Source organism: Crocodylus porosus, unplaced genomic scaffold, assembly GCF_001723895.1.
Source record: "Crocodylus porosus isolate Cpor-Errol unplaced genomic scaffold, CroPor_comp1, whole genome shotgun sequence".
Lineage (NCBI taxonomy): Eukaryota > Metazoa > Chordata > Crocodylia > Crocodylidae > Crocodylus > Crocodylus porosus.
The window spans coordinates 132168198-132188967 of record NW_017728931.1 but is presented as its reverse complement, the minus strand read 5'-3'; the positions used below and the strand labels follow the sequence as shown (position 1 = coordinate 132188967).

Genomic DNA, 20770 nt, shown 5'->3' with positions numbered 1-20770 from the left:
GGGCCCTTGACCACCTTGGGCCATGCCCCTGACTGGGCAGAGCGGGAGGTCCCAGAGTCCTCCTTAGTCGCGGAGGGAGACGGAGCTCTCCCCTGCGGCTCCCGGGGGAGAAGGGCCTGGCAGTAGGAGTCTATCTCCTGCTCGCAGTCCCTGATGGCACGCATGACCCACTGGTAGCTTGCTCCCCGGCCGTGGGAGATGCAGGCAGGCTCTGGGAGGAAAAAAAAAAGATCAGGTCCCTTGCCGCCTGACCCTCACCCCTTCCTGACGGAGCCTGCCTGTGAGCTGCGGGGGTGAAGGCCCAGCGCTTCCCTCTGCGATGGTGATGTTCCCAGGGGCCATGGAGGCAGGGTGCTAGCTGTGCAGCTCCAGCTCGCAGGCAGCACCCACCAGATCCAATGGTGCATGGAGCGCTGGAAGCCTGAGCATGCTTGGCAGGCTTCCAGTGCCCCGTACACCATCCCCACCACCTTCCCACTGCCTGGGAATGGGCTGGCTGCCCCGGCAAAGTGGCAGGAGGGTGGCTGGGTGTGCTGGCAGCTGGAGAAGGTGGCAGGGATCGTGCCTGGCAAGCCCAAACTTCCCTGAGCATGCCTGGGCTTCCAGCACCCTGTACACCATCCCTTCCTCCTTCTCTGGATAGGGCCCTTGTACATGTGAGGAATATTGCTGTAATTTGTTAGGTAGCAAGCTAAAGTACCTGGGATATGTTTTAGTTTGCTATGTAAAAAAGTCATTTAAATTGAAATACGCTGCCGAACGTGTATACTGTTATGAAATTTAATCATAGCACGCTGCCGAACGTGTGCAGTTACACAATTAAATAATTAAACAGAGCAATTAAACCACTAAACGGTAATTTCTTCACATATACGAGGGCCCTTCATCACATGTATGAGGACCCTCTTATTTTATGACTATGAGCAAGTCACAAGGTCAGACTTGACAAAATATGTATTTATATTCCCATGCCTGTGTTTACACGTGGACAGCTTTATCTAGCTTTTTCGAGGGTGAGAAGTTTGGATTCCGTTAAAGTATTCAGTCAAGATTTTTAGCTATCCTTTGTATTTAAAGAAATACTTCTGCAATTTAATCGCAAATGTTTTGCAGGTTTCAGCTAGTATGATACATAAACATACCCTGTACTGTGATGGCACCTCAAATACTACCCACTTGCTTCCTGACTATTGTAGAGTAGTTAACTTCTGGTATTCATTTTCTTGTAGAATGATTTTAAGGAACATTGTTAAAAAACTGATTACTTGCTGCAAGCATGTTAGCACTTAAATGCAAACTTGAGTTATGGATACCAGTTAGGGAGGTGTGTCTGCTTCCATGAAAATCAATGGGAATTTTGTAATTGATTCCAATGCGGAAAAGATCTGAAGGGAAATAGACTCTCAATTCTATACATTGTCAAAAGGAATTTAATTTTAGTGCCAACCTGATCTGTGTGAATTGTAGTTTGCTGTTCAATGAAAAATCCAGTGTTACAGAAGTATGATGATACTGGTGTCTCAGTGAGTTGCAAAGCCAAGTGCATTGTATAGTACAAATAATAAATGAGATTTTCAAAGGAGCCTAAAAACTGTATTATCTGGAGCAGTGGTAGGGTGGCCATTTCTTCGTAGCACATTTAAAAATCCTACTGAATGTGGTTTTGGTTCTGAATGTGTATGTTGTTAATTCTGTAATTCCTTGTTTCACCTTGCTGCCTAACTGGACATATTGATTCTTGAACCCTGTTTTTCATTTTTGCAGAAATCATTTAATCGCGTAATGTTCTGTTTCTCGACCTTCCTTTCCAGATGAAGGATCTGGTCAGTGCATGGAGCGTCCTCCTTGTACGAACAAAGACTTCTTCCAGATCCATACGCCATGTGATAAAGAAGGGAAGGTAAGTATGAGGCTCACTCAGTTTGACTTTATTCTTTAATTCATTGGCACAGTGGAAGTCTATTGGTTTGGACACCAATCAGGGAGCCAGTAACTCCTGAATTCTTATTCTTTTTCTAGCAGTTACTTTTAGGGTAGAATCCTGCTTCCTTTTGTGCATCTCAGTGGCAGTTTTCTAGCAACCTAAGTGGCCTTTTTGGCACTTACATGCAGGAAGTAATTCAACTTTATCTATGTTGTTGGCATCTGAGTATGTGCACACAGATTAAGCATGGGCAGTAAGCTGTGCACCGACTAGGCCTGCACATGGCTATGTATAAGGGTGACCATATGCCTTTGTTTGGTCAGGACAGTCCTGGATTTAAGAGGCCAGGCCCAGCCAGCCGGTGAAAATTAAAATGAGCATCCCCGGGCATGGAGCATGGAGTGCAGTCTGGCCGGGAGGTGGACTTGCACAAGCTGTGAAATAGGAAGCCCTACCAGACAGCAAAATTGCTCTAAAATTGGTTAGCTTGATTAGTGGAAAGACCACTGAAAAGGGAGATGATTGTTAACACCTTTGAAGTAAGGAACAATGGGTCATTAACAGGCCATTGACCTCCTTAGCTGCCTGAATAGTAGTACCAGAATTGCACCCTACCGCACCATCCCCACTTCTACCTGCAGCAGTGCTGCTGACTTGTGGCGGGACTTGGAGGGCAGTGTCCCAGATTTCACATTGTCCCATTTGGTCACCCTAGCTATGCATGTATGCCTGTTATAGATGCATACCCGCATCTAAATTGCAAAAATGAAGCAGGCCAGAAACCCATGACTAATGTTGCTAGACTCACAAGGAAGATCCTTCCATGTTTTAGCCCTAAAATCACTGAGTGGTTAGGGCACTGCCCAAGGAAGCCAAAACCCCGGGTTCTGGGACTTCCTTTGCCCAGGAGGGGTTGAACCTGCATCTTTTTGATTTATCAGTATAGGGGGCTGAGTACTTGTTGCAGGTCAGGCATTATCCATGCCACTCTTCAGCACTTCTTTTGAAGCTGACTTTGGGAAAACAAGAGAGGGAGATATGTGGGGCCAGGAGGATGCACACAAGCTAGATGGTAAGTGGCTCTGTGAGATGTCTGCTGTTCTACAAAGGAGCTGGCCCTGAGTGTTAGCCTGGACCCTTACCCACAGGGGAGCATAAACTTCTGTACTATTCTGTATTCAATTTATCCAGTGACTATTAAAGGCAAGGGCAGGCAAGGTTCTTTGAGCAGATGTGATATCTTTTATTAGACCAACTGAGTAGTTGGGGGGAAAAAAAATTCTTGGCAAGCTTTTGGGTGCAGTCACCCTTCTTTGGGTATGGGGAGTCTCGGCTGAGCTTCAAAAGGAGCACTGGACAGTGCCTAACCTGTATAGGATGGTTACAGCGTGGTCTTAGAAAACTGGAGCAAGAGACAGGTTCAAAACCCTTTAGGATGAGGTGGGCTTAGAACTCAGGTCTGCCACTTCTCTGAAGGAGTGCTCTAACCACTCTGCAACTGGGGCTAAAATGTGGAAGTCTCCTCCTTCCTTTGTGCTTTTTCTAGGATAAAGGAAGGAGGAGCCTTCCATATAGCTGTGTACCTGTAGCCTATTGCACATGCTCAGTAGCTGGCTTCCTTGAATTTGTACTGGCCTCTGGCTGCTTTACCACTCCATCCAGGAAGAGCACAAACCATCTGCAGACACTTTTACTTCTTCAGACTGACAAAGGGTGTTTGTGCCTGAAAGCTTGCTAAGAAGAGTTTTTCCAACTTTTTAAGTTGGTCTAATAAAAGATGTTGGATTTACCCAAAGAACTTCGTCTGCCTATGTCCTTAGACCAACACGGCTACAACCTATATCCCGGCAGCTGTTTAGACACTTATTTATTCACACTTCAGGCAAAGCTGAATTTTTAGCTATGCATGAGTGCTGAAAATATGCAGCTAGAAAACTGTCAGTTAAGGAAGTAGAATTGCACCCCCTTAGTGACTTGGGGAAAGTCACTTGGCTCACCCTCTCACTTCCTCCAGGAACTATAAATATCTGTTTGAGATTTTCCTTCAGTAACTATCACTATAGTATGCAAGGCCCTGGTTTTGTCAAACTTGTGCCCATGATCTGTCTGACTTGATCTTTCTCATATGTGTAGGTTGACAAAATCTGGACCCAGGTGCTGATAACAATACAGCCTTGCCTCTAGGACCACCTTGAATGTCCACTGACTGGATTTATGATAGGGTGAACTATAATGAGGACTTTACTCCCATTTTCCCCACAGTCCTATGGGAACTCTTTTGTGAGAGTGCTGAGATCACAGCTTGGATTTTGGGGGCAAGCAGCTGCCAACTATGACACTGTCCTGAAACACATTTTGCTGAAACTTGGCTGACATCACAGTTCATTTAGGGTTGCATTGCCCACACCCTAGATCCCCCTCCCACCTCCCTTCAGCCAACACTGGGTAGCAAGACACTACAATCCCCTCAACCCAGGTGCAGCTAACATATCACTTTCTAACAGGATGGAGTTTTTCAGCCAGTTACACACACTTTTTGAGTCTGAATCTGCTTTAATAAAAACGATTTTAGAATACCGACCTTCCGAATGAGACAGATCTGTACCCATGACTTACCACACAGTACTTGTGCTCCGAAACCTCCCTCTCTAATGACTCTGTGAATTAATAGCCTTTTCCACTGCACCCTAAGGTACTATGCTGTCATGTAGTTTCCTGCAGATTACTTTGTAATTGAGCTGTGAAATTCAAGTCCCTCCTCAAGGCTCACTTGCTTTGATTAGCCTCCCAGTACAGACCCACTCCTTCTGCCTTCCTGATGACCTTTCTCTCAAAGTATTGTAAAATGAACTCATCAACATATAAAACAGCTCTGTGTAGAAAGTCCCCCACACAGGAGTGTGCAACAAATGCACCCAGAGTAGCAGCAGCTGTCAGCACTCAGCATTTCTGAAAGTCAAGTCATAAATAGGTCACTCCCGAATGCTTTTTTTGCCATCACTTGTTGTACTGTGTCCATTTATGTTTGTGTGTGTGTCTCTTTGAATCAGGGACCTGATCCAAGGGCCAGTGAAGTCAATGGATATCTTTTCCTGGGTACAAGATTGGGCTTGTAATCACCAGGACTTAAATTGAGATTTTCAAAAGGTCCAAAGGGAGTTAGATACCCCTTTCATTGACCAGCTCCTTGGAAAATTCAAGTCTATTGGATAAGCCCCAGTCTCACACAGACTGTATGCACAATATGAGTTCCACTGAGTTCAGTGGGATTACTTGTGCAAGTAAAGTTTGCTCACACACAAGTTTTCCTTCCTTGTAGGCACTGATCTATGTTATTTTAAATGTTCTGCACACCTACTACAAAAATAAATAATAATCAGGCAAATCTATAAATCTGAACCCTACTACAATTAAGAATCAAAAGGGCTGTTTAACTCTTTCTTAAATTCCCTATTGTTATATGACAGTTATAATGTAGTTGTCAGTATCAGCATCCTCAAAAGCCACCCCCGAGGTATAAAGAGACAGTTAATTTTGGGTAATTTAAATGTTTCCCAGTTTTTTGAACTTATCTCATTTTCTTCTTTTGAAATATTAAAACTTTATAGGCCATCACAACCTAGTGCAATCCAGAAACCCAAATTCTGCAAGGATCAGTCCATGATGAACCAGAGATGCAATTTTATTTTGCAGTGTCAATACAGAACTAAAACTTTGGTGCATACAAATCAGCGCTTATTTAATGTGGCAGTTCAGGAGAGTTCATGTGATCTGGTACTACTGTCTTTCCAAAGAAGAACGTGCTAATATGATTGGAGAAAAATTAGGAATTTTTTTGAAATACAGGCATATGCTGGGATGATAAATAGCTTGTGAGGTTTTCAGAGGGATGTTTTCCATTGTGCTAGGCTCTTTAAAATACAGAGGAAAAAACCCCAGTGTTTTTTTATGTGGCACTCTTCCAACATAAGATCCCAAGTGGCATACAGCAAAGAGTCAATGAAATAGGCAAGGGTTAAAGATGGGAAGGCCAGAGCCACAAGGTTCAGATACGGTCAGTGGTTGGCTGTTGTGATGCTTACAGGAAACCAATTAATTAAGGCCTGGAGCAAAGTTCAACAAACTCAGTGGAAAGACCTCCTGACTTGACAGGCTTTGATCTCCTGATGGGAAGGGCAGTCAGGGATAGCATATATTTATTTATTAATTAAAAAGCAGCATCCTTGCAAATGGTTGGAGCCATTAGCTCATGCATTTGGAGCCATTAGCTCACCTATGTTATCTTTTTACTACTGCGCTCACCCTTCATTCCCTCATATTTATTGTCCATCATAATCACTTGTTCCATTTTGTTTTAAGTCATATTAGAAGTATATCAGGGAGGGCTGCAGGTTCCTATCTGCATGTATACCATCTAGCACAATCTGGTCTCAGTCCTGTTTTGGACCATAGAGTAATAGTGGTATCAATGGTTTCCACATTTGTTGGAGGTGTTTAAGAAGAGGCTGGGTAAGCATTGGTCAGGAATGTTCTAGGAGTAGCTATATCTGTGCTGTACTGTGGGTATTCCCCATGCTTCTGGCCTTTGTTAGTTGGCACATGGGACTAGGAAGACATTATTTCACCCTCCTCTTGCTACATGATGTCAAGGTTTTGTTATTTTTCCTCTGCTTTCCTCAGAAGCATTGCATGTTGGCTGCAGCCAAGTTATGAGATTTTCACTGGGGTGTGCCAATGCTCCTGCTGAGACTTAAACTCAGAGGTTCCTGGTTAGAGGGTCTTACCCATTTGCTCAGGGTCAGACTCGATGATCTCCCGAGGTCCCTTCCAGCCCTAATGTCTATGAATGTCTATGATCACTATATTTGGGGTCCGGAAGGAATTTTACCCCATGGTCAGATTGGTATGGACTGTGGGGTTGGGTTTTTTGCATTTTTCTGTAACGGGGCTTTGTGGCCCTCTTCCTAGGATCTCATGAGCGTATATTGACAACCTTTGTAGCAGTAGGACGTTGGTCCTGGCCATGGTCCCCTTGCTTTATGTGAGGCAGGTTAGGGCGTTATGTCTTGCGTTGACTAGGATTGACTGTGTAGTTTTGCTAAGAGGCAAGACCGTGGATTTGTAAGGATAGATATGATCTTGATCTTGCCTCTGGCAGGAGCTGGGACTAGATGACCTCTTGAGGTCCTTTCCAGGCCTACTTTCTCATGATTTTATGATTCTACAATCTGACACCAGATCCTTTTTATTTCAGACTCAGATCATGTATAAATGGATAGAGCCTAAAATCTGTAGGGAAGATCTTCGGGATGCAATGGAGCTGCCCCCTTCTGGAGAGAGGAAGGACTGTCCACCCTGCAACCCTGGGTTTTACAATAATGGATCATCTTCCTGCACGCCTTGCCCTCAGGGCATGTTTTCGGATGGGACACAGGGTAGGAGGCCTATTATCTGGTGAATTCCCCTTTTCAGTAGATCATTGCAGTGAATTTCTACCCATGTTTGCTTTGTTTCCCTAAAGGCAATCACTAGCCTGTGCATTACTTATGCTTTTATGAAGTGTTACTATTAGCTAGGGTTCTTATCCATCTAATAATTAGTGATTAAATGACATCAGAGCAGTGTTTGGGGATAGACAGGTGAATGGAGAACATGAAGAATGGGTGTGTTAGAGCAACAATGGGTTGCTGTCATTAGTTAGTTGGCATTAACATCCTCAGAATTATTTTAAGGGCCACTGGAGGATAGAGTGATTACTCTGCTCTAGCATAAAATTCATCCCAGGGGGCATGGGAGCAGAATGTTTAAGGCATTGTGCTACAGGGTCAGAGGGGTGAGTTTGTACCTTCCTCCAGGCTTGTACCAAAGTTGGCCCCTGATTGTTCAGGATTTGGAATCAGAGCATCCAGATGTGATGCCTTGCACCACATCACTTCCTTGTATGTCAGTGAGTGTGTTTACATGAGACGGTGACAGTGCAGTAGTCTAATAATACTGCACAGTAGCGCGTCACAGCACAAATACTGCTAAAATGCTACTGTGCAATAATATTAGGGTACTGCGCGGTAGCATCACTTAAAAAGCATTCACCGGCTCTACTTGCAGTAACTCGGGGTACTGTGCATTTGTTCAGTACTTGATTATACAAGTTAATGAACATGTAGACATGCCCATTGGCTACAGAAACGGGCGTGCCTTAAGTAGGCTAGTCTGATGGACCATATCAGTTGAGATGACCTTTCTCTCTTTTTAACCACCCCTCTACCTTGACCTGTTGATTCCCCAGGACATCCTTGTCCAGCCAAGTTTATTGTAAGTCATCAGCAAGGAGTCTTTTGCCTTTGCACTTTGGGCGATTGTTCTTACATCCTTAGATTCTAAGAATGATTATTCAGGTTTGAAGGACTATTTGTTTTACATGTATCTTCCATTTAATTCCCAGTTGCCCTGTATGAAACACTATTGTTTCCCTTTATACTTTTGTAAAGTGCTGCATTTTATAGTCATTACTTGGGTGCAATCTCCTTTCCCTGCTGTTCCCCTGTAGAATGCCAGGCCTGCCCAGCTGGGACTGAACCAGCTCTTGGATTTGAATATAAATGGTGGAACATACTGCCAGCCAATATGAAGACTTCTTGTTTTAATGTTGGAAATTCAAAGTGTGATGGAATGAATGGTGAGCCGGTCTCTCGCTACCTTGTTATCTTTCATCTTCACTGATTGTAAGAGTATTTGAGGGCATGGACAGAGAGGCTTACACTTCTGTAATTAGCATAACATCTTACATTGCTGTAAACAAAAAAAAAAGTAGTGGACAGATGACACAGACACCTAACATGGGATAACGACACAGTCATGTAAAGAACTATTCCTAAAAGAGTCCAGGGCAAAATGCTATTAGTGTAATTTGCACTGCTTTAAGTTTCATACATCCACAACCATCCTAAAGTAGCTGTTTGCTGTAGGCAAACAGGGAATTACTTGCTCCTGTGTCGCCTAGTGGTGGCACAGCAATTGCCACCGACTGTGTGAGCTACCCTGGGATAGCTTCGCACCTGCCTGTTCCTGATCTCAGTTAATTGTTTCTGGTATACAGAACTGAATAACTATACAAGAGAATGTGTTTGTCTGTTCACACACTCGGGGCCCATCAAATATGTGCTTGGCTCAGTTAACCCCAGCATACAGCTCCTTTTCTTCCTCTCATTGCACATAGGTTTGATAAGTCAGTGGATAATCATCTTGTTGAATACCAAGCAAGAGGAAATAAAGGGCAAGACTCAGCTGGAATAAATCAGTTTTGCTCTGTTAACTTTCCTGGAACCAGACCAGATGCCAGAGTCTGTTCTACCTACTAGGCATCTAAGTGGACTTAGGTGCTTAAATGTGATCGCATTCTACCTAATGCAAGTCCTGAAAATCCATTAATGAATCTGCTTTTGTAACAAACCCTCTTTAGTCTGAGGTACAAGAAAGTGGGGCGGAGGAGAACCTATTTGCTTTTAACATTAGATGGATCACGCTAAAGAATCTACGTTCTGTTATGTGCCTACTAGGTGGCGTAGGATCTGATCCCAGATTATACCAACTGAACAGCTTAGAGTACATTAAAGAGGTAGTTATCCATGTTACAGAGTACAGGGTGCATCTAAGGCAGTAGTTCTCAACCTTCTTAGACTCAAGGCATGCATTGATAGACTTGAGGCACCCCTTGGAAAATGTCAGGTCTTAGTTTTTGCTCTTTTTTTGACTATAGAAAAGTAATAGAGCAATTCTTCTGTTTCAAAGACCTCACGTTACACCAGTCAGAATGTTTTTTTAACACTGAATTCGTATGTGAAAACCCTGGGTATATCTTGTCAATCATGTTTGCTCATCTAATAGAGCTAACATTTTACATCACCCTTGAAATATTCTCAAGGCATCCCATGGTGTCCTGGCACCCTGGTTGAGAATCAGTGAGCTAAGGATTATATAGGAAAATAAATGTCCACATTTTTGTTGTATTGTAGTTTCTTCCTGTTTATCCTTAATGTCATTTTTCCTGATCATTGAGACTTGAGGAAACACCCCATACCTGGTGCCTTCCAAGCCTTCTCCCTGCATGTGTCCTGAGGTGGCAGCAGAAAACATTCATAGTGCAGCTGTGGACATATTCCTATTCAGAGATTTCTTATACGTATCCTATGAGGAACTGCTCCTGTCCTGTTCTGTATAAGAACTACTGCTCTCTAGGGTGCATGATAAGGTTGCTCCAGTAAAGTAATTCAAACACATACTTAAACTTAAGCACATACATTCCTAGATTATAGATTTTAGAGCACAAAGGGACCGTTCTAATCATCTAGTCTGACCCCAATTTACTGAACTTCAAGTTGCTTTTTAAATCAGAACTTCAAAGGTGACATTTTCATCTGACATGGACAATGTCCAGGAGCTGATATCCATCCTGAAAATGTCCGCCTTTTTAAAAGAAATTAGTTTTTTGACAATTTGTTCCAACTATATTTTTCAATCACTAGTTTATTTACTGAATTATTGAAAACCCCTGTATTATATAGAGAGATGAGGACACTTTTATATAAATTGCCTGTTTCTGGAAATGTGGATTTTTTTCCCTTTGCAGGTTGGGAGGTGGCTGGAGACCATATTCAGAGCGGGGCAGGGGGCTCTGATAATGATTTTCTTATCCTGAATCTGCACATCCCAGGATTTAAGTAAGAATCACAGTTTCTTTGTCAGTTTGTATTTTATTTGCCAGCTTTTGCACTTGCTTTACATTAACTCCTGATTGGAAAACAAAGTTTGGTTCTTCAGTACTAGATCATTTATAAGTAACTGGTTACTCCATACATTATTGTGACTGGGGCTGTTGACATCCTACACCCCAAATCTGTCATCAGATCTGTAGACACCACTGAAGTCACTTCAGCACCATATGGGTGGAGGAGTCCTTTATACATCAGATAGCAGTCAGGATCTTTGCTGTTTGCTAAGGACCAAACTGCTTTCACTTGAACAGGAGCAAATTAGGTGCAATTTCTAAAGTAAACCTGATATTAGGGCTGGCATCCCATGGACCTCACTCAAGTGAGCAGTGATTTAGAAGTTAATGGTGTGATGCTTTCTAGGACACAAGGCCAGTTATATCTTTTTAGATTAAGAGACAACTCCCACCTGAAAGGGATCACAGTGGAACAGTGAGTATCTTTTGTGATATACCCCACCTTCTCCTGCTTCTGTACTGTAGGCACCTACTAAACATTACGCATATTACTCTATTGCCTGGTTAATTGATAAATTAATTTAGACTGGCCACATGTGAAAAGTAAGACCAGCCATTAGTGCAAAGTAATTATCACACAATAAAAATCACTATCCAGCTATAAAAAGAACCAACCAACAATAAAGTTAGTGCTAGAAAATGTGTAATAACTCTCTAGCTGGTTTCTATTTAACTTAAATTTGAACATGTAGCAGGGTCCTGGGTGGGATATGAGTGTACTCAGCATCACCCTAAGTCACTCAGCATTTTGCAGGGTAACACCCTAAATATTTAAGTCCTACGTGCAAGTCCTGCTTGCAGCTTGCAACATAAAATCTGCACTAACATATTTCAAATCAAAGCCTTTGTGAATCCAGACATTGGCTATGATCTTAATCCAGCCAAATGTTACATATATGCATTTATGGATATATATATTTTCCTCTAGAAGTGAATAGGAGAACTTGCATAATTACACACACACACACACACACACACACACACACACACACACACACACACACACACACACACACACACACTCTCTTTGCTGTACCCAATAACACAATTGATGGAAAGGTAAGGGATAGGCACACAACTTAGACCAGGCTCTAAACTGCTTCCTAATGCCCATGTGGTTCCAAGGCACTCAATGCTGTAAAACCACTGGGATGATTTTAGGTGTCACTAAATTCTACGTCTTTATTTTAGCACTGTGGTTTGGTCAAAGTCGAGTTGCAGATACAACCTGGTATCATAAGAACATAAAAACTGCCATTTACTAGGTCAGATCAAAGGACCATCTTGTTCCATATCCTGTGTTACAGTGGCAGAGAGTGGACGCTGAAAGGGAGGGTGAACTAGTTGGGCATTATACACATATTTTTTTTCCTTCAACACACTGGAGATCCACTGCTTCAGACTCAATTAATTGAGTCTGCTCTTTATGCAAGCTGAGGCAAACAACACTGCACTGCATACAGTTGTATAAGCGGTGAAATGCATGTCAGCGTGCAGAAAATGGCAGCGGTGTGCTCTTCAGCTAAAGCATCTCTGAGGTGTTTTACTTTAAAAGCGTGTTACTGCCATTTTCTCAGCACTGATGTGCATTTTACTGCTTGTATAACTGCAAGCGTCACAGCGCCAGGTGATTTTAAAGTGCCCAGTGCTGTGACGCATGCATGTGTAAAAATGCCTGGTATGACTAAGGTTTTTTTCCACTGGTCCTCTCTCAGTTGCAGCTTCTAGCATTTAAGGTTATAGTATTTGCAGGTTTGTTTGGACACAAAAATTATACCACTTGAGCTAAACCAGTATAATTAAAGTGGTCCATCCCCTTCCTCCAGTGCAGACACAATTATGGTGGCATAAATATGCTGCCTAACTGATGAAGCTGTTCCCATCTGGGAAGGAAAATAAGCTGTACAAGAATAAGCCACTTGTACACCAGCATAATTGTATTCCCTTATTGACTGCAGTGATATAGCAGTATCACTAAAGAAATCATACTCCTAATCAAAAACGTCATTGTAGCCAACCCGCAGTGCTGCAAGGATTGATGGACCAGACCTTCTGTTCGGGGCAGACTTTGTGGGAATGAATTTCAATTCTCCAGGCATTTGAAAAAGAAATAGTGTGACTGACTGCTAAGTGTTTGTAGAGAACTTTGTAAATATTTCAGTTCCTCCCTGTTAAACAGACCTCCAACGTCAGTGACTGGAGCAACTGGGTCAGAACTAGGACGGATTACATTTATTTTTGAGACCATCTGTTCAGCAGATTGCGTGCTGTACTTTATGGTGGTAAGTGAGACCTTTTACTCCATGACAGATGAGTGAGCTTGGCATTCCACGTGTCATTTTAATATCTGTACATAGAAACGATTAGCTGCATTAGGTTTATTATGATGAAGATTAAGTGTGGCATTAGTTTAGTATCTGCAGTGCCCTTGTAGGTGGATTTAATTGATGATCTAGCAAGTTTTCTCCATCATTTGTAGTATGATCTCATTCTTCTCTGAAGAATAGAAAAGAATCAGTAAGTTGATGGAAAAAAGGATCGCATTCTGTCCTTTTTGACTCCACCTGATAAAACTCCAATTGACGGCAATAGGACCAGAATTTCACCTTCTAATCTAACAATGTCATGTTCTGGGTAAAGGGCACAGGAAGGGAAAAACTCTTTTTACCCACACTAGATTGTCAGGCGATCACTAAGCCCTTTGCTGAGCTTTGACATGAGACATCAAGAAGTGGAATGTCCCTCAAACGGAGGCACTCAAAATTAGTATCTACTTTTTGGAAAACTGGCATTACTCTCACTGTGCCTGGATTTGTCCCATCTATTTTCTTCAGTTTTCAAGTCAGCAGGGACCATTTGGATCAACCTAGTTTGGCTCCCGTATAACACAAGTCACAGGACTTTCCTCAATTTATTTTTGTTTAAACTAGAGCATTTGCTTCAGAAAAAGCTCCCATTCTTTACTTAAAAATTGCCAGTTGTGGAGAAATAGAGACAAATGTATTTATTGTCCATTGCTAAACACCATATACAAATAAAAGGCCCTCTAAATGCATTAAGCACCAGCTATTATTATAAAATATTCTTATAATATTTCAAACCTCCTTCATTAATATTGTTTCTATTTTATTATGGATTTTGTAGGATGTTAATAGAAAAAACACTAACGTGGTGGAATCCTGGGAAAGAAGTAAAGAGAAACAGTCCTACACTCACATCATCTCCAAAAATGCTTCTTTCACATTCACATGGGCCTTCCAGAGAATAAACGAAGGCCAGGATGTAAGTATTTGATATTTAAGCCAGGATTTAATAGCAGAGCCTCCCTCTGAAATTCACTCAAGTACTCAAAATCCCAGTCCACCCACTCAAGCCTGTTTCTTGCTTCATTTATAGAGAAAGCTGGCATAGGCGTGCTGTCCAACATAATAGAAACCCTGTATCTACCATCTGTATTTGGGGTCACACAGTGGGAATATATTGTACTTCTAATAATGGCTAAGTAGGAAGGTGCAAAGTGGCTCACTAAAAATCAAAAGGCAAAATGATAACAAAAATAGTGAAAATCTGGATAGCAAGACATCTTGGGTAGCCTCCAAAAATATGAATGATCCTTTGGGAGAGGCCAGGATCTCTCCCTTATTTTAGGCTGAATCTTGCTTTCATCTGGCACAAACTTGGTATTGTCCTGCTTCATCAATAGGAGATAGCAAAATGCTAAACTGAGAAATGGAGAGCAAAGCAAATGCTATAGATGCTAATAACGTTAATCCCATTTGTACTTGTGCAGCATCTCTTATGTTATATCTTTTACCACAAAATATTAGATTCTGATTCAACAAGGCACTAAAACACATAGCTGCTTATAAAGTCAGGAATGGCCCTAATGAAAAAAGGAGTGGGGAGGGGAAGCCGTTCATGGAATAGCTCTTGCCTCTGCATGTCTAAGTGGAAGCTTTGCCATTTTTGGGCTCTGCTTTACACTTTGGATTATACACTGGCTCTGCATGACTGTGGGTACAGGCTTGTGCACACACAACTCACTATGCCTGTGTACAAGGACAGGTTCTAGAAAAAAGTGAAGGGGCATGAGAGGGAGGGGGGACCCTCCTCTGTTTTAGCCCCAGTAGCTGAGTAGTTAAGGCACTTGCTGAGGAAGCAGGAGATTCAACCGTTAGGCTCCCTAACACAGAATGGGTTTGACTCCTGAAGCTGAGCCACTGCATTTAATAGTTACTGCATAACATGGATGGGGAGCAATGCAGAAGGTTCTGTAAGGCTCCTGGGAAGAATCCAGGGCTTGCTTCCTTTTAGAAGCAATATCATCTCACTGAGCTACACATCCTCTACCTTGTGTCCTTCCTCCTGACCCCACATACCTTACTCTCTTGGCTGCCACAGTGGCCCAGTGCAGTGTCCTAACCACCACACCACAAGTCAGCTATTAGCCAGTCCCTTCTCTAGTGTGCCTTTAGAAGCTGGCCCTTAGACAGCCAAGAGATTTCATTCTCAACTCAACTGCTTCTTGGCTTCATATCTAAGAGCGAGATAAAAAGGTGGTTTTATCTAAGAACCAGATTCTTATCTATTCCACCTTATTCAAGTCCCAGACAAAACATTGATGCGCACCTATACACATGGAGGGAAGCTGCTCCAACATACTGAAATTGCCTGCTGCACATCAGAGCAGACTCAATTAATAGAGTCTGCTGGACTGTGGTAATTACTACAATCCAGCAGACTCTAGTGTCATGTATATCAGCGTCCCTGCTCTGAAAAATGATGGCGAGGGCACTTTTTACAAGCTTTAGTTAAAATGGCCCTGCTGCTATTTTTCAGTGTAGGGACGCTAATACATGGGATGCTCTGGGCGTTTTAATTAGAGTTGCTTTCAGAACTGCAATAATTAAAGCTCCCCGCTCCCCCACCAACTCCCGGAGGATGTCTACAAATGCCCGGAGCATGACTGTAAGTACTTTTGTAACATGGCTCCATCCTAAACTCAAGATTAAGTCACCAAAAGGCAGAGAGCAGGAGCAGAACTCATCCATCCCTTATGTCAGCTGTTTTCCAGGGATGAGCAGGATGGGATAGAATCACTTAGGCACCTAATAAGTGGACTAGGATTTGGACCCTGATGACCTGCAGGTTGCCTCCTGATCTCTACCGTTAGACGAAGCACTGGGGGAAGCAACTTATTAATCGCAGACAGGATACAACATGCTTCCCTAAGGGTTCCTTCCAGCCTCTGATAAACATGCCTAAGTGCTTTCTTGAACTGGAGGTCTTCTACTGCACAGGGCTGTTGTGAGATTTGATTCAAAGATGAGATTCTGATTGTATAACATGGACTGGGATTATTTCTCCCACTCTTGTTTCAGAGCAGGCAGTTCATCAATGACATGGTGAAGATCTACTCAATCATGGTGACCAACGCTGTGGATGGAGTGGCCTCATCCTGTCGGGCCTGCGCACTGGGTTCGGAGCAGTTCGGTTCATCCTGCGTGCCATGCCCAGCTGGACACTACATTGAGAAGGAAACCAACCAGTGCAAGGAATGCCCAGCCAATACCTGTCTGTCTGTACATCAGGTGTATGGCAAAGAGGCTTGTGTCTCTTGTGGGCCTGGCAGTAAAAGTACCAAGGTACAGAGACTGAAAGTGGTTAAAAACATAACAACATAAGAATTGCCACTGACTGGGGCCAAACAGTCAGTCCATCTTGTCCAGTATCTTGTGTCACACAGTGGCAGAGTGTGGATGCTGAAAGGGGGGGTGAATTGGGCATGACCAGAGTTTTAACCGTTCTTCCTCTATCGCTTGCAGCCTCCAGCATTTAAGATCTAGGAAGTTCTGATTCTTAACTCACAATGCTCAATAGCTACTGATTCTCCTTTCCTCCAAGCATTTGTCCCAGTCTCTTTAGCCTCTTTTTGAATCTAGCTAAACTCTCAGCTTCCACACCATCTGGTGGCAACGAGCTCCACAACTTTAATTGCATGTTGTGTGAAAAAGAACTTCCTTTTGTTGGTTTTAAACTTCCTACCTACTAGTTTCATTGTGATCCCAGGTTCTTGTATTCAGAGAGAGAGTAAGTAATAAATCCCTATTTACTTTCTCTTCGCCTTTTAGTGTTTTGTAAACCTTTCTCATTCCCCCTCTCAAACATCTCTTTTCTAAATGGAATAGGCCTAGCCTTCTTAGTCTCTCCTCATATGGAAGCCCTTCCATACCACAGATCATCCTTGTTGCCCTTCTCTATACCTTCTCTAATTCTTTTATATTCTTTATGAGGTGTAGGTACCAGACCTAGGCACAGTATTGAAAGTGTGGATGCACTATGGATTTATAAAGGGGCGTAATGATACTTTCTGTTTTGTTTACAGTTCCCTTCTTAATAATCCCTAATGTTTTGTTTGCCTTTTTATGGCTGCTGAACACTGAGCTGTTGTTTTTAGCAGACTGTCCACAGTGACTCCCAGATCTCTTTCCTTTGTGGTAACAGCTAATGTAGAGCCCATCATAGTTTGTGTATGGTTTGGGTTATTTTTGACCACGTGTATCACTATGCTTATCTACATTGACTCGCACCTGCCATTTAGCTGCCCACTTGCTCAATTGTGCCAGATCCTTCTGTAGTTCCTCACAGTCTGCCTTGGTCTTTACCACTTTGAATAATTTTGTGTCATCAGCAAATTTGGCTGTCTCACTACTCACCCCTTTGTCCAGAACATTTATGAATATGTTAAGCATCCCTGGTCCCCACCATTTACTTTTTTTTCCATCTTGAAGCTGACCCTTTATAGGCAGATAAAGTTATACCCTTTATATGGACTCTTTGCTTTCTAGCTTTGTGCCAGTTTCTATGTCATGAGTGGACATTCCCTACTATTCTGTGACTACTTCATTTTATTAAGAGTCTCTTATGGGGGACCTTGTCAAAGGTTTTTTGGAAGTCCAAATACACTATTGGTGCATCTACACATGTGTTTTACTGTGGAGCTGACTAATCCACAGTAAAGTATCACTGTATACATGTGCCTATATGAGGGTGCAGTAAAATAATTAATTCTGCTGTCGGATAGTACTGTCCAGGACAAATACTATCCTAAAGCGGAGCATTTATGTGCAATGAAATGCACATGCAGTAGGTGACTGGGGCTGGTTGGGGCACAAGGATGCTACAGTGCAGAAGCTACATGCCAGGTAGCCCCTCACTGTAGCAACCTCATGCCCCGGCCAGCCCCTCTGCAGCATGTTGAGCTGGGCTTGAGCAGCTCCAGGCTGGCAGGCTGACCCCTCTGTGTTCCCTGCTAGGTGGGGCTTTTCCACCCTGGTTCAACATGCTGTGGTCCTGGGTACATGTGTAAATGCTGCACCTGGAAGCAATACACTGCAGAACAAACTGCACCAGAGTTTATTGCCACATGCTAATTGCACATGTAGATGCACTCAGTGTCAACAAGATTGCCCCAGTCCACCTGCTTATTGACACCACCAAAGAATTTTAATAGGTTGGTGAGGCACAGTTTCCATTTGATAAAGCTGTGTTGCTTCCTCATCAGCAAATCATGTTCATCCATGTGTTGAACAATTATTTTTTTATTATTGTTTCTATCAGTTTTCCAGGAACAGAAGTTACCAGCTTGTAGTTCCCTGAATCCCTTCTAGACCCTTTTTAAAATATGGGAGTCACACTGGTGACGCTCTAGTCCTCTGGTACTGAGGCTGTTTTTAGTGGTAGGTTGCATGCTACAGTTAGAACTTCAGTAATTTCTGATCTGAGCTGCTTTAGCACCCTAGGTGTGAATGTCATTAGCTCCTTCAGGAGTGGTTTCACTACTGTAGGGAGTGTCAGTCTGAACTGTGTGCTATTCTGCACCTGTCAGCTTTCCCTACCACTTTAATTTAAAAGATTCTCTACCATTTTTTTAATGCTATATGCCAGAGGCTTACTAGCATTTTGGCGCAGGTAGAAACCGTCCTTTCTGTATAGGGTCCTCCTGTTCCAAAAGATTACCCCAGTTCTTAATAAACCTAAACTCTTCCTCCCAACACCATCATCTCAGCCATGTGTTTAGGCACTGGAGCTCTCCCTGTGTAGCTGATCCTGTATATGGCACTATGCTACCATAGGGGTCCTGGCTTTCAACCTCTTACCTAGGGGTGCATCCAGAGGAGCATGCATGGGTAATTGCCACATTCCAGCAGACTCCGGCATTGCATATATCAGCGTCTCCACACTGAAAAATGGCGACAGGGGCACTTTAACTAAAGCTTGTTTGATGATGCACTTGATGCTTCAGGCACTTTAATTAGAGCGGCTCTCAGAGCTGCTGTAATTGAGGCACACCCTTCCCTCCTGGAACACATCTATGAACACCCTTAAAGGCTTCCCCTGAAAGCGGGGGGTTGGGGGGGGTGGCAAACTGACTTAAAAACTGCTCTGTTTGCTCCCCTTGTTTGCTCACTCCCTGATCACTCAGGGGATCTCCTTTTATGCTCTGCGGAGCATGGACTGGCGCTGCCCCTTTGTAAGGCTTTTGTCAGACACAGGCAGCAATCACTCAGCTAGGAGCTCAGAGCACTCAGCCCAAGGACAGAGCTGTCTGCTTCACCATGGAAATGGCCACTGCTAGCTCTGTGATGTAGTTAGTCAACAGTGCCATTGCTCCAGACCCATTCCTGGCACCATGTCTGCTTGCAATTGCTTAACAAAACACTCTGCTTATGGTTCTGTGTGTCCTCTTGCAATGGGTGAGTGTGACAATGTCTTTGTGAGGTCCATCTACAAAGGCTAAACTCAGGACTTCCAGATCTAAAAACACAGGCCTCTATTACAAGGCTTAAAGCATCAGATCTGTTAGTACACTAAGTCAGTAATTAATTCATAAATGTATACATCATGTAGTTACCTGAAGATGGGGGAGAGGGCAATGCTGTGTCAGTGTGGGCTACATAAGTCTGCCATGGCCCTCTGTGGACTAGAATTGCAGACTGATTGCAATATAATGTATACAACCTACAGTATGTATAAGCTGTGGACTCTGGTTAAAAGAGATTTAAATAGAAATGGGAGCTCTCACCTCACCAGCTGAGAAGGGGGAGGTCTGAACCAAGCATACTCCTTATATATATGGGAACCATATACTCCCATTTGCTTTAACCCAGGGGGTCTGTAACTGTCTTTTAATATACTTTTCTTCCTCTGGAAGGACCACTCCACGTGCTTCAGTGACTGTCTGGTGTCGTATTTCAAGGATAACCAGAGCCTGAATTATGATTTCAGTAACCTCAGTGGTGTGGGCTCGTTAATGAGTGGACCCAGCTTCACGTCTAGAGGAACCAAGTTCTTTCATTTCTTTAACATCAGCCTATGTGGGAATGAGGTAGGTGCTGACATAGTAGGGACAGGGAATGGGCTAGCCTCACTGAGTTTGATTGTGTATATCTTTGTGGCCTCCTAGTAGTTAATCAGCACCTGATTTGGGGAGGTCTTAATTGTCTTGAGCTCCTTCTGCATTTAGGCCCCAGCTCAGCGCCAAACCTTTCCATTGGGATTTGGATCCAATCACAAATGAGGCTCCTGTTTATGGCAAAATGATATTCTGGCAAGAGGACTGTGGTGCTTCAGGCCAGGGGAGTTAAGCACATTTGGACTTCCAGCCAGATCTGAACCACAGGGCTTCTCGTGTGCTGGATCTGGAACCACCTCTGCTGGCAGGGTGAGCAGTGTCAGGGAGCTGCAGGGGCTAGTACTTGCCCTGTTGCTGCTGAGATGTGTCCCTAATGGGGCTCCACACCCCAGAGTTTGGCTACAGGCCCTGTCCCCAAATTCCCAGCCACTCTGGGAACCCTGCAGGCTGGATGTATAGATCCACAAGCCAGAGATGGCCACAGGCTTTAAGACCCCTGCTTTAAATTAAGGAGATGCTCAGGAAACAGAATCCCGGACCTTCTTTTGTTTTTCTGTGGGATCTCCAGGGCCATTCACCTGACCTATCTCTTGCTAATGTGGTATTCTGCTGCAAAACCAGCCCAAACTAAGAACTGAAATTTTTA

General features: G+C 43.3%; 1 protein-coding gene across 1 annotated transcript in view; it reads left to right on the top strand.

The window, feature by feature from the left end:
* KIAA1324L (KIAA1324 like) overlaps positions 1 to 20770 on the top strand; it is a 159487-nt gene that overhangs the window by 113050 nt on the left and 25667 nt on the right. Inside the window, exons 8-15 of the mRNA XM_019543655.1 lie at positions 1812 to 1900; positions 7179 to 7359; positions 8472 to 8600; positions 10551 to 10641; positions 12889 to 12991; positions 13854 to 13991; positions 16091 to 16354; positions 19924 to 20097. Coding sequence (XP_019399200.1) covers positions 1812 to 1900; positions 7179 to 7359; positions 8472 to 8600; positions 10551 to 10641; positions 12889 to 12991; positions 13854 to 13991; positions 16091 to 16354; positions 19924 to 20097 — 1169 coding nt within the window. The remainder of the gene's footprint in view (positions 1 to 1811; positions 1901 to 7178; positions 7360 to 8471; positions 8601 to 10550; positions 10642 to 12888; positions 12992 to 13853; positions 13992 to 16090; positions 16355 to 19923; positions 20098 to 20770) is intronic.